This window comes from Solanum tuberosum, unplaced genomic scaffold (assembly GCF_000226075.1).
Source record: "Solanum tuberosum cultivar DM 1-3 516 R44 unplaced genomic scaffold, SolTub_3.0 scf00622, whole genome shotgun sequence".
In the NCBI taxonomy this organism is placed as follows: Eukaryota; Viridiplantae; Streptophyta; class Magnoliopsida; order Solanales; family Solanaceae; genus Solanum; species Solanum tuberosum.
Window position 1 is genome coordinate 133,536 of NW_006239536.1, and position 12,788 is coordinate 146,323.

Below are 12,788 nucleotides of genomic sequence, written 5' to 3' on the forward strand. Positions count from 1 at the left end.
AGATCAACTGATAAAACAAAGTATTTAAATACTTATGATAATATGGTTAAAGGTGAGGTATGTATCGAAAAAAATCTTAAAACATATTTTTATTTGACGTAATATTTTAAAATATTCAAAATTATTTATTTCATGATTTTTTAATTTTATTTTAATTTAAAATTAATACTGAAAAAAATGTTATTAACACAATTTTTTTATTGATAATAGGACTTTTTTTTTAATTGATTATAGGACTGTATAGTAATGTACGGATAACAGAGAGAGTTATAAAACATTTTTTTTTTCTTTTCATTAACGTATTCATTTATATAAAATTTACAAAGATACTTCTTTTAGTAAAACTAATAAGCAATTAAGCATAAATACATTTAAATTTAATAAGCATAAACAAAAGGTTTATGCAATTTATGTACTATAAAATTTATAAATCCTCGCGTAAATAAAAACTCAAATTATACGAAATAGCTATCCATCACTATGACTAAAGAATTGTGGAAATATAAATTTTAATAATATACTAAAAAGTATAATTAATACAGAAAAATAAAATAACTATAGAAGAAACTTTAAAATATGATAAAAAAACTATAAAGAAAAATAAATTTCATGATCTATTCCGATGTAATTAGCATTTTGATTTTTGTATTTTATGTTTTTCATAGTTAATATTTTTTAAAAAAATTAGTTACCTATATTTTTGGAACTATTACTATCCATCCATAACTCAAAGTTAAATGATAATAGTTAAATAAATTTTAAAGTGATTCCTCTAATGGTAAAATATTTAACCGTCACTACACCTATTTATTTTTTATAAATATAATATTATAATTTTTAAAAATGATATTGTTATGTTAATAAGTTCCTAATTGTTTGACTTTATGCAACTGAAATTTATAAGTTTTTTGTTTCGCTTTATTTGGGGAAATTGAGAACCTGTGCTTTATTGCTTTTTTGTTGATAAGGGTTAGACTTATTTATTTTTTATTTATTAAAAATGGCTGATCCACGACCATTTTGATTTTATTTTTTTCTTTCCTACTTTTTCAATTCATTATTTTAAAAATTTTTGGTATTTGAATTTTTTTCATAATTCATGATTTTTTTTATTTCATTTATATAAAATTTACAAAGGAACTTCTTTAAAAGCATAAACAAATATATATTAATTTAATAAGCATAAACACATATCGGTCAACATAATTAGTTAGTTTTAGCCACAATTTTTTAATTAGTTTATTAATATCTTTTTTGTTTTCTTTCTGATTTTATCTTCCTTCTTTTTTATTTTTTGTTTAAAATTCAAAATATATACTTATCCTTTACATAGATTTTTATTTTCATATTTAAAATAATTATAATTTTTAGTTTTAAAAAATTATAAATTAGTTTTCCTTTTCTGACCTTGTCTTTATAAAAAAAATTATCCTTACCCTTTATATATATATATATAATATGCATTCTTGAAATAATAATATTCTATTTTTTTAAAAAAAATTTAATAGATTGAGATTTGAATCAATACATAACTATAGATAAGTGATTTTCTTGTATTCTCTCATCCTACTTTATCTATAGAAATGACGTGATTATCTTTAAATTAAATTCAAAAGTTAAAGGTACAAAAAAAATTGATGATTTGTCAATTTTAAGTCTTCGTTTCAATATATATTAATTTCATAAATCACGCATGCATTGATTTATATATTTAATAAACAAATAATTTTAAAAAATAAAAAAGAATAACAAATGAGAACAATATGACATATCAACTTAGTATTTCGTATATCAAAAATATATCAACACAAAATTAAAACACTCACAAAATTAAAATATATAGAGTACATAAATTTTACAATTCAACATTACGGCAAAACAAAGAAGATATAGTTAGAAAAAATTCTTACAAAACAAAACAAAAAAAAATCGAAATGTGAATATATTATTTAGGAAAAATCACTATACAAAGCAAGATTTTTTTATTTTTTTTAAGTAGATATAAGAAAAAAGAGATAATTTATTTACTTATTTTAAGTGACTGATTTTAAATTACACAAATATTAATTTAAGAAATCATGTCAAAAAATAGATTTGATGATTTCAAACTTTATTTTATTGCTAGTGTACAATTTGTTTCAAACTAATGTTCAAGAGTAAGAGACATGAAAACATGTTTTGACCCTAATGTCATTTTCTTATTATTATTTGACAAAAAACACTAATAAAATTTACCGAAATGTTTAATGGATATATGATTTATGCATGTTGAATTCAAAACTGAGAAATTAAGTTATTGTTATTTTGATTACTCAGTACAAAAGAAATAAACAATTATTGCATAACTGAGAAAGAACTTTATATACATTGAAACTTAATGAATTGAAAAATAATCTTACATATGATTAAACTTTGTCTTTGTAATTGATTTCTTATTGTCCTTGAATGCATGTTGGCGGGTTAAATTGTTCTTCTTTGTTATATACTGAAATACTGTATTGTTTCTTTGTTGAAGAGGGTAAGAATTTGATTTGATGGTTATCGAAGAATGTTGTTTTGTGTGTGATTCTTTTTTAATAACTAAGTATTATGTGGAAGTATTAGAGATAAGACCTAAAATATTGAAAAACAGATAATGAATGTTCACTTAAATTGTCATGATAAATTTTAACTTCTAACTTATCTTTTTAAACTGTAATTTTTTTTAAAAAGAAAAAGATAAAAGAAAAACAAAATATTTTTTATTATGTTTAAAACTCTAACGTGTGTTTTAAATAATATGAAACTTTTGTAAATTGAACTTTTAAAATTTGATATTTACAACAAAATTGTGGTTTTGACACAATTAATAATTTTAAAATAGTAAATATGTTTTTGTATAATTTATGTAATTTTAATTATAATTTTTTTGAACAATTTAATAGATCTAGTTAATTATTATATATATAATTCGAATATTATAATTAGTTTAGAATTTAAATTCTGACGGTTTTGGTATTATTATTATTATTGTTATTATTATTATTATTATCATTATTAAAAATATAATAATTTTTTTATTATTAATTTTTACCAATTAGGTATTTCAAAAAATAGAACTTCAACAAATATAATAAATAAATAATGTGATATAGAATAGTTTGTTAGAATTATTGTGGTTAATTTTTAATTTTGAATTGGACTGTTATGTGCTCCTAAAATTTAGCACCATTATCTATATGTTAGGTATATTTTAAATTTTAACTTTATATTTTTTTAAAATTCATTAAAAAAGTTAGGAAGAGCAATTTATTAGGAACAAACACATTCGATTTATTTAAACAATTAAAAGAGAGAGATCAATAATTTTTTTTAGCGTAAACAAATTTTAAAATTGTTTTTAATTTATGTTTTTTAAATGTTTGGTTTATTAAATTGTTATTTATTATTTAATATATCTACATATTTTGTGGTGCTGACATGTGGCACTTTATGTTTATCCTATTATATATAAATAGAATTAATATTATTTAATAATATATTTTTTGTTTATTTAAAATATTGTGTAACTACCGTAGAATTAAATAAAAGGGTATAATTGTAATTATTGACATGTGTCAATATTTATTTAAATAATATTTATTATTGATTATTTAAAATTAAAAATTCTAAAAAATTGTGGTATTGACGTGTGTCATTTTTTCCTCTCCTTTTATATATAGATAGATATCAAATGAATCAAAACTTACATTTATTTTTCTAATTCTCTAAATTTTTCACTAGAGCCGTCAATATGGGCTAAGCCTGTTGGACCGGTCTGGCCTAACCTGGAATTTAATAGGGCTGGGCTAAAAATTTTGGAGCCCATTTAAAAAAAGAGCTTTTTAGCCCGGCCTGAATAAGCCTGCTGATTTGTGGGGCTTGAGAAATATAGGTAGGGTCGGCCCGTGGGCCAATAAAAATTAATTAAAAAATATAATATAATATTAAAATTTAAAATTAAAGAGATCCAAACTCAAAATCAATTTAAATTTATTAGGAAATCACTAAGTATAGAAGTTGCATCCACCATGAAAATGTCCAAACACTTGTTGCTACTCGAAACTGGTTACATGATTTTTCTCAAACTGGTAATATATTTTTGTGTACATTTAAATATTATAATTCTCAATTTAGTTATTTTTTAATATTTAACTAATTGAAACCGTATATAAATTGCAGATGAAAATGAAGATGTTAAGACAACCTTCCCACAAGTTGATTCAGATATGCTTGATGAAGATGATCATGAAGTGTTAGTATTTTTTGTGTTTTATTGTGATCATTGCAAAATAGTTAGATTAATATTTCTATTTAGATATTTATACTTTTACTTGAAAAAAAACTTAATAAATATTATAAAGATAATTTTATTTGTGGATTTGATTAACAAGTAATAACATTAACACCATGTAATATTGTTTTGTCGATATTTATGATAATATTTTTAAATTATAATTTATAATTTAATTTAATAATTATAAAAAAATATATAACTTTTAAAAAAGTGGACTGGCCCAGCAAGCCTGTAGCCCACGTACTTGTGGGTTGGACGGACCGTTTTCTAGCCCACACAAAAAATGAACTAGTCTAGCTTGGCCCATAAAATGTCAAAGCCTGTATGAGTTAGCCCGGATGGGGTGGGCTAGCCCATATTGACAGCTCTATTTTTCACCATGATACATAAACTTAACGGATGTTTTTCACTTTCATGTGCCACTTACTCCTATTTCTTCTTTATCTCAACAAACAAAAATCTGATGGTATAATATAATTATTAAAAGTCGATAAAAAATTAAAAATAATAGATACAAAAATATATAAGAGGATAAGAAGAAGAGATTCGTCTTATTTTTTAAAGCGTGGGAAGATTTTTTTTTATTTTTAAAAAGGGTAAAGTTATCTCTTCTTTTTTTGTTGTTTAAAATGAAAATATTTTCAGATTTAAAAAGATTTTCAGATTTAAAATATTTTAAATTTCAGATTATAAATTAACTTTGTTAATTGAATATGAATTATGTTTTAAAAACTCCATCGTGCATAAGTATTCTTCTCCTTTAAACAGATTTTAAGATTTAAATTGGTTTTAATTTTTAATTTCAGATTTTAAATTTATTTTGTTTATTACTTAATTAATATTTTTTTGTTCCTTTTCTGATTTTAATTTAAGTATTTCCTTACTAAATTATTTTATATAAATATTTCTCCTAGTATATATTTAATTTTTTCCTTTCCTGACATAGAATTTATGGCCCTGACTGACATCAACATCCTTGTTTTATCTTCTTCATTGCTAATAACACCCTATTTTCAATTCATTTAAGAATTTCAAAATATTTGTAATATAAAAAGTAAGTTTTTTGTGAAAAGAATTCTTTCAAAGAAGCATAAATTATTGTTAGTTTCATTTGACCAATAATTGTACCACTATTATAATCTTTGATTGGATATTGACATATATAGAAAATCTCCTTCACTAATAGAGGATTGATCCCTCCTTGGATGTGTCTTACTTTGATTTTATATATATAAGATCGAATGTAAGATAGTTAAAGAGAAAACTAATCATATATAGATAACCATGATAATATATCATATCAAAAAACTCAATAATTTGAACTATCATAGATTTTTTCAGTATGAAAAATAAATTCACAGAACCTCCAGAAGACAACGAAAACAAAGTAAGTGTATGCATCCAAAGTATTTCTTGTATTTCTTTCCCTGTTGATTAATGGAAAAAAAAAGAAGAACAAAAGGAGAAGAAGTGGGTGGGGTTGGTTTAACAGAAGTGGGGTAGTTTATTTATAGAATAATTGTAATGCAGTAAGAAGTCATTCATTATGAGAAGTTAATAAACCGTTGATAAGAAGTTGTCATCAATTTGAAATTCAAAAGTCATCAATTTGAAATTCAAAAATCATCAATCAGATAAGGATTAGGATCAATTCAAATAAAAAAAATAAAAAAATATAGTTTTCGCATATTTTTAATATTTTCGAATTTTTCTGGTTGAATTTTATTTTGAAAATTGATACCGGAAAAAGAATTTTATGTGTGACTGTCATTTGGAACATTTATGAAAAAATATTATTATTATTATTATTTTTATTATTAGTTAAGTTTATAATTTTTATTTTTATAATAATAATTTAAAATTTGAAATTATTCCTTAAAATTATCCACTAATTGAATTGTTCCTTAAAATTATCCACTGACTAAAGTGGAGTAATTATTATTATTATTTTTTAAAAATTTTAAAATTAATAATCACACTCATGTTCTGCAATGTTTATTTTTTGTTTTTCAGATTCAGAAAGTTAAATTTTTTAGTTATTATCTTATATAAATTATGAAAATTATAAAATGATTATATCACGTTAATTTTAAGTAATTTTTTAATAAATAAATTTAATATTTTAATTTCGAATTTAAGATAATTACAAAAATTTGGTTTTATTATTTAATCCTATTACATGTAATTACTAATTTTAATTATTTAAAAATCCTGTTTTTTGTGGTGCTGACATGTGTCGTTCTAATTCTAATTATTGACATGTGTCTATATTTGTTTATTTATTTATTTAATTATTATTGATTATTAATTATTTAAAAATACTGAAAAATTTGTGATGTTGACATGTGTCATTTTTTCTTCTCCTTTTATATATAGATAGATTCTTTGATGTTGTCATAAAATGTGTAAAAAAGGCAAAAAAATACCTTGGATTGGAAAAAGAAGATCAAACTATATCCTTCATCTTCTCATTTTGTTAAAAATATCCCTCTGATTACTTTGGTTCTCTTTTCGTTTCACTTATACCCTTATAACTAATATTCAACATGAATTTTTAAAAAGACTTATTTAAACTCTATGCGTTTTTTTTTTATCATTGATCTAATTTTAAACTGTCATCCCAATTAAATAAATTCACCCACCTAGTTTTTTGATTAATCGTCATGGTCATTTTGGATTTTCTACGAATTTTTCCTATTTTTATACTCCCTATAGTTTTTCTATGGACTCGTTTGACCATAGATTTGCCAAGTAATATTTGGGAAAAATTTGGCAAATTGTATTTGTTCATACAATTTGTCATTATTTGACAAATAACTCAAATTTCCAAATACTAGAAAAAACTAGTATTTGGGCCAAATTTCAGTATTTGGGCCAAATTTCATTATTTGGGAGCTTATAAAAATTAATTTAATCTTTTACAAAAACACCCTCTATAGTCGTTGTTTGCACAATATTACATAAATTTTTGCGTGCACATCAAATCAGTGATGGAATATTCACTGAATATGAAAGTGATGATATGGTTGTTGATGGACATGACAAACAATCGGCTCAGTGTAATAAAGTCATGTGCTTCATCTACTTCATCAACTTCACGATGTATGGAATGATGCTTGTTTCACTCACTCCGAACTATCACATTGCTCCAGTGTCATGGACACTACTTGTTATTTGCTACAACAAAGATCCAATTGAATTGTTGCGGAAGTCAATTCTTAAAACCTATGGTTAGTTTTGATAGTTTTTAAAACATATGGATATAAATCATATTTCTTAAAAAAGTGAAAGATGTTCCCAAATATTATGGCCACACATGGTGAAGTTTCACCCAAAATTCTCATCCAAATAATATTTGTCAAAAATATTTGAGAATCTATGGCCAAACGCTAGCTATGTCATTTGTAACTTTCAAATATAGTGGAACAATTCCCGAGGTGAATGGATGATATTTTTAGTTTTGAAGGTTCAAAGTTTGAAAAGTTTGACCAAAGTCAACGTTCTAGGTTAACAAGCTCGAAATTGAATTTTGATAGTTTTGTTAGGTCCTTAAGGTGACTTTTGACTCAGTTTGGTGATTGCATGGATCCAAAGGCGTTCAGATTTGATTTGATTCATCGGTTAGATTTTTGAGTTTTAAGAGAGTTAATTTTGACAACGATCAATATTCGTTCAGGAAGACCTTAGATCGATGATTTCAACATATTCGAAACATATTTTGTAGTCAATCTGCATATTTGGTATGTTTTCTTGGGGTTTCGAATGATTTTTGTTGGTTCATTTGGTGTTTGAGTTGATGAACTTCATAGCTGAATTGACGTCTTTTGTTTGTAGTACACTCTTCTTGGTGTTTTCTAGAGGAGGTCTGCATTTGCGAAGGAGATTTTTTGGTAGAGATGGGCCGGGCGGGGAGGGTTGAGCTTAACCCGCAAATTTTTTAACCCTGTGCATAACAATTTTTTTCATTTTCAATCCGTCTCACCCCCCCCCCCCCCCCCCCCCCATAAACCAGCCTGCATAATTTTTTGATTATTTCCCTTTTTAATTAGCTTTGATACTAAAAGAAAAATTCATAAACATAAATTCATGTTCTCATTAATTTATATTAATTTAATAGATAATGACTTAAAATTTTATTTTTAGAGGTTAAATGGGAAGCATGTAAGAAACCGTATTAGTTTTGATTGAACCATTTTCATTTACTATCTTGAATATTTTAATGACTTTGAAAATTCTCTTAAATAATATTCTTTTCTTTTTTTGATAAATAACATTCTATTACACTTATAACATATAAAACGTTAAAATTAAGTTTGAATCCGTATAAAACCACATAGACTCGCAACCAGCCCCGCCTGCATTAGTTTTTAAAAAACCCACTTCAACCCCCCCCCCCCCCCCCCCCCCCCCCCCACCCCCCCCCCCCCCCCCCCCCCCCCCCCCCCCCCCCCCCCCCCCCCCCCCCCCCCCCCCCCCCCCCCCCCCCCCCCCCCCCCCCCCCCCCCCCCCCCCCCCCCCCCCCCCCCCCCCCCCCCCCCCCCCCCCCCCCCCCCCCCCCCCCCCCCCCCCCCCCCCCCCCCCCCCCCCCCCCCCCCCCCCCCCCCCCCCCCCCCCCCCCCCCCCCCCCCCCCCCCCCCCCCCCCCCCCCCCCCCCCCCCCCCCCCCCCCCCCCCCCCCCCCCCAAACCTCCCCGCATCCTCTCTTCCCCATTGCCATCCCTGCCTAAAGAGGAGATAAGCCTGTCTCGGGTTAGCTAAGTATCGCATTTTGCTAGGACTCTTCAAGATGCTGATTGAAACGGTTTGGATCCTCCAACAAATAGTACATTTTTAAAGGATTCGACAAAAGTCATGACAATTTTTTTGAAAAGTCCGAACAACATAAGTCATCGATCTGTCTCTTCATATTAGTTCAAAGGTGGGTAAGGATCTATTATTGATGTTCCCTTACATCAGAATAGGGAAGATACTTGATCCATCACAAAAGTCCAATAACCACTCTAATTCCAAAAGGACATAAAAAAGTTGTGAAATTAAGAAAAGATGAACTATAAAATCCTGACAAAAGATTAGAATGTACTAAGTTCCACATGCTTTGTGCCCCATACAGTTGTACATTCTGTTGACAAGGGAACTTGAAACCCTGGCCCTACTCTGAAAATTTTGTGCAATCTAGTTTTGAGGCAGCTGCTTTATCCAGATACCATATTAATTTCCCTTTAGTTGGCTGGACCATCTTTGCAGGCGATGACGGAACGTCAGGCCCGACATCATCAATTGCCAAATGTGCAGCCTCTGCTTTGCTGCTTCCAGTTACAACCACAGCCACATTAGAAGCAGAGTTAATCACAGGCAAAGTAAATGTTATCCTCTCCGGAGGAGGCTTAGGTGAGTCAGTTACAAAAGTCACCCATTCGTCTTTCTCATCGAGTATGGAGTGATCAGGGAATAGAGATGCAATGTGACCGTCAGGGCCCATCCCGAGTAGGATGAGGTCAAACTTGGGGCAGTCACTAACGTCTGAAACGCTGATTACACGAGTCCTTACAAGCTGTCTAATTACAAACTCATAGTCTTCAGCAGCCTTCTCAGCTGACACTGTGTCGTTAATCGAATGTACATGGCTTGGAACTATAGGTACCTGAAAAGTGAAAACGCGCCATAATTGAGACATACTACACCAGGTGAGAGATTTGAAGGAAATCAATAGAGTATTGGCTTCTATGTACTATCATAAAACCACGATTTCACCCCTTGGTCTTCTCTTTTTCGTTCGTTTACTTTTGAGTCCAACTCGGGTTACAAGTAAATGGAATATTGTGGATAAGAAAAGAGAAACTTTACTAAAAGTCTATCCTTTTTTTCAATTCCTTCACCACTCGTCTCTACACCATTAGAACAGATCGATGGGACCGTATAACAATAGTTAACACCAGAAAAAGTAAAAATGGCCCTTCAGAATATCTAAACCTGGCCATCAAACTTCATAATTGTATCTACAATTGCGAGTCTTTTCACGTTAAGTTGCTACAAATATTGGAACAAGAATGATGATTTATCCTACCACAATGACAAACAAAGCCTTCTATGGTTATAACGTGATAACTTACTTCGGAACAGAAGATAGAAATACGATTTCAAAATACAGTACTAGGTAGAAAAAGGAGGAGACAAAGTTCCTCATCTTTCTCACTAGAGATCTTTAACAATTATTCAATGGGCTATATAGTATCAAAAAACATAAAAGAAGCTATTCGAAGCAAGTATTACAAGTGATTAAGGAACAGTATAGTCTCATGTTAAATACTTTTCCACAACTAGCAGATTACATCAAAGTTCTCGAAAAATGTTAGACATGACCAGCATGAAAAGTCTACATGATATTCGTAAATGACAAAAGAGATGGACACGCCTAAAAAGATAACAAGAACACAAAGGCTTGGAAGATTCCCTGCATTTTCAAGGCGCATCATATGTGGACAATTTTAACATAACTATTCTTCCACAGGGACGTTGTGATCGTACTCTTAGAGTGAAATACCAAGATCTGGCTATAGTAAATTCAATCACCCAAAACAATTTCTTAGAAGAGATCTACTTTAAAGATCTCGTGACAAAGAACACGTCTATAATGAATCACAACCTGTAAAAGGAAAGGCATTGCTTTGACAAAGAAATAGGATAGTCAATGTTAACTACTACTGAGGCTCACAACAACAAATAGTGTGCAGAATAAAGCTGAAGTTGAGACATTTACCTTAGACAAAAATCCATCTTTGGCTAGCTTGTAATTACTATCAGCATGATTCTTCGCCACAACACGTTCGTCCACCCAAAATATATACCATTTGGACCAATCAACAGTCTTGCTGTAAGGGGCTTCACATAGTTTTCTGCTTCCTCCAAGTTTTCAAACATATTTACACAATCTTATAGAGAAGGCAACAGAACAAATATGAACAGATAGAGAGTGTGCTTACATACCTAATTAAACTAATGAGCGATCCACCGGATAATGCGATGGCAAATACTCCCCTCTCTTTCACAGAAGCTTCTGATAGTTCTGATATATACTCTGCTAGATCAGTACTTAGTTCATCCAAATACTCGTAAATCTTCACCTCTCTTCCATCTTCTTTAGCTCCTGAAAAAGCCATCATTCACTGCACTAATCACAACATACAAGAAGTCAACTACAATTAGGACCATATGTTGTTAATTAAAAAAAAAACCAGTCCTCAGTCCGAAGCAAGTCGGGGTAGAAATTTTCGAGTACATTTCTACTAGCATACTGTAAAGATGTGATACTTGGGTCTAACACAACCCAAAAACTAGCTCATGACGGTAGAATTTTTCAAGTCCATGTAAGCATACCACCAGTGCATTTTCCCAACTAACGTGAGACTCTAACCCACTCTAGCACCCCTGTTCATACCCAGGCCTCAATCCCAAGCAAGTTGGGGTAGAATTTTTCCAGTACATTTCAACTAGCATCCTGTAAAGATGTGACACTCAGGTCTAACTCAACCCTAAAAACTATCTCAGGCTAGAATTGTCCAAGTCCACATAGGCAGATCACAAGTCCATTTTCCCAACTAACGTGAGACTCTAATCTACACTAGCACCCCATTTATGCCAAGGCGCAACTAGAGTGTGAAGCGGAAGCCCAAAGAAGAATGAACATGACACTGATACCATGTAAAAATATGACAACTATTGTCAAGTGCATATAAACAAATCACCCGTCCATTCCCCAACCAACGTGGGATCTAACCCACTCTAACATCCCTTTCAACCTCAGACAACTGGAGCGTAGACCGAGAGCTCAAATCTACCGGCTTGACGAATACATGCAGAGCAATTAGTCAAAATACAAATTTCAAGAGAAGTTCTAAAGCAAAATTAGACAGCTTAAACATAATTAATAAAATCAAACATGACAATTTAGTAAACAACATGTATACTTTGTACACATAAACATAATTAATAAAATCAAACAAGTAGTGAATGTACAGTTTAAAACAAACAAAAGGGAATTGAGCAAGTAAATTAAAAGTGTAAAAGAGAAAAGGGAACCAAAAATAAAATTTAAAAAATTCTTGGAATCATATATCCATAGAAAAAAAAAGAACCACTGAAAGCAAGAGATAGAGAGACAGAGTGTCTTACAGAGGAGAAAAGGGAAAAATGGGTATTAGCAATTTCTGAATCTTGTAATATGTATATCTTAAAGCGAGTAGTTTACTACTCTTCATGTGGACCATCAATTTATATCTAAAAGCTAACCAAAATTACAATAAATACTACTCTCTCCGTTTTATATTAGTTATTTAGAGTTATAAATAATATATGGATGATTTTACTAATCTATCTTTTATTCATTTTTCTAGAAAAAGAATTTTTTTTGAAACTTATAAACTTATTTAGACTTTTAAAAACTATTAATTATAGAGGTAAAATGAATTTTTATTTAT

At 29.4% G+C, this 12,788-nt stretch overlaps 1 protein-coding gene across 1 annotated transcript; it reads right to left on the reverse strand.

Annotated features, from left to right (window-relative positions):
• Nucleotides 1–9,223: 9,223 nt before the first annotated feature.
• LOC102605174 (probable 6-phosphogluconolactonase 2) lies at nucleotides 9,224–11,515 on the reverse strand. Its single transcript, XM_006366190.2, has 3 exons — nucleotides 11,299–11,515; nucleotides 11,072–11,207; nucleotides 9,224–9,955 (listed from the first exon to the last, which is right to left on the reverse strand). Exons 1-3 carry the CDS (start codon nucleotides 11,472–11,474, stop codon nucleotides 9,464–9,466), a joined length of 804 nt encoding a protein of 267 aa, XP_006366252.1. The 5' UTR covers nucleotides 11,475–11,515; the 3' UTR covers nucleotides 9,224–9,463.
• Nucleotides 11,516–12,788: the final 1,273 nt, after the last annotated feature.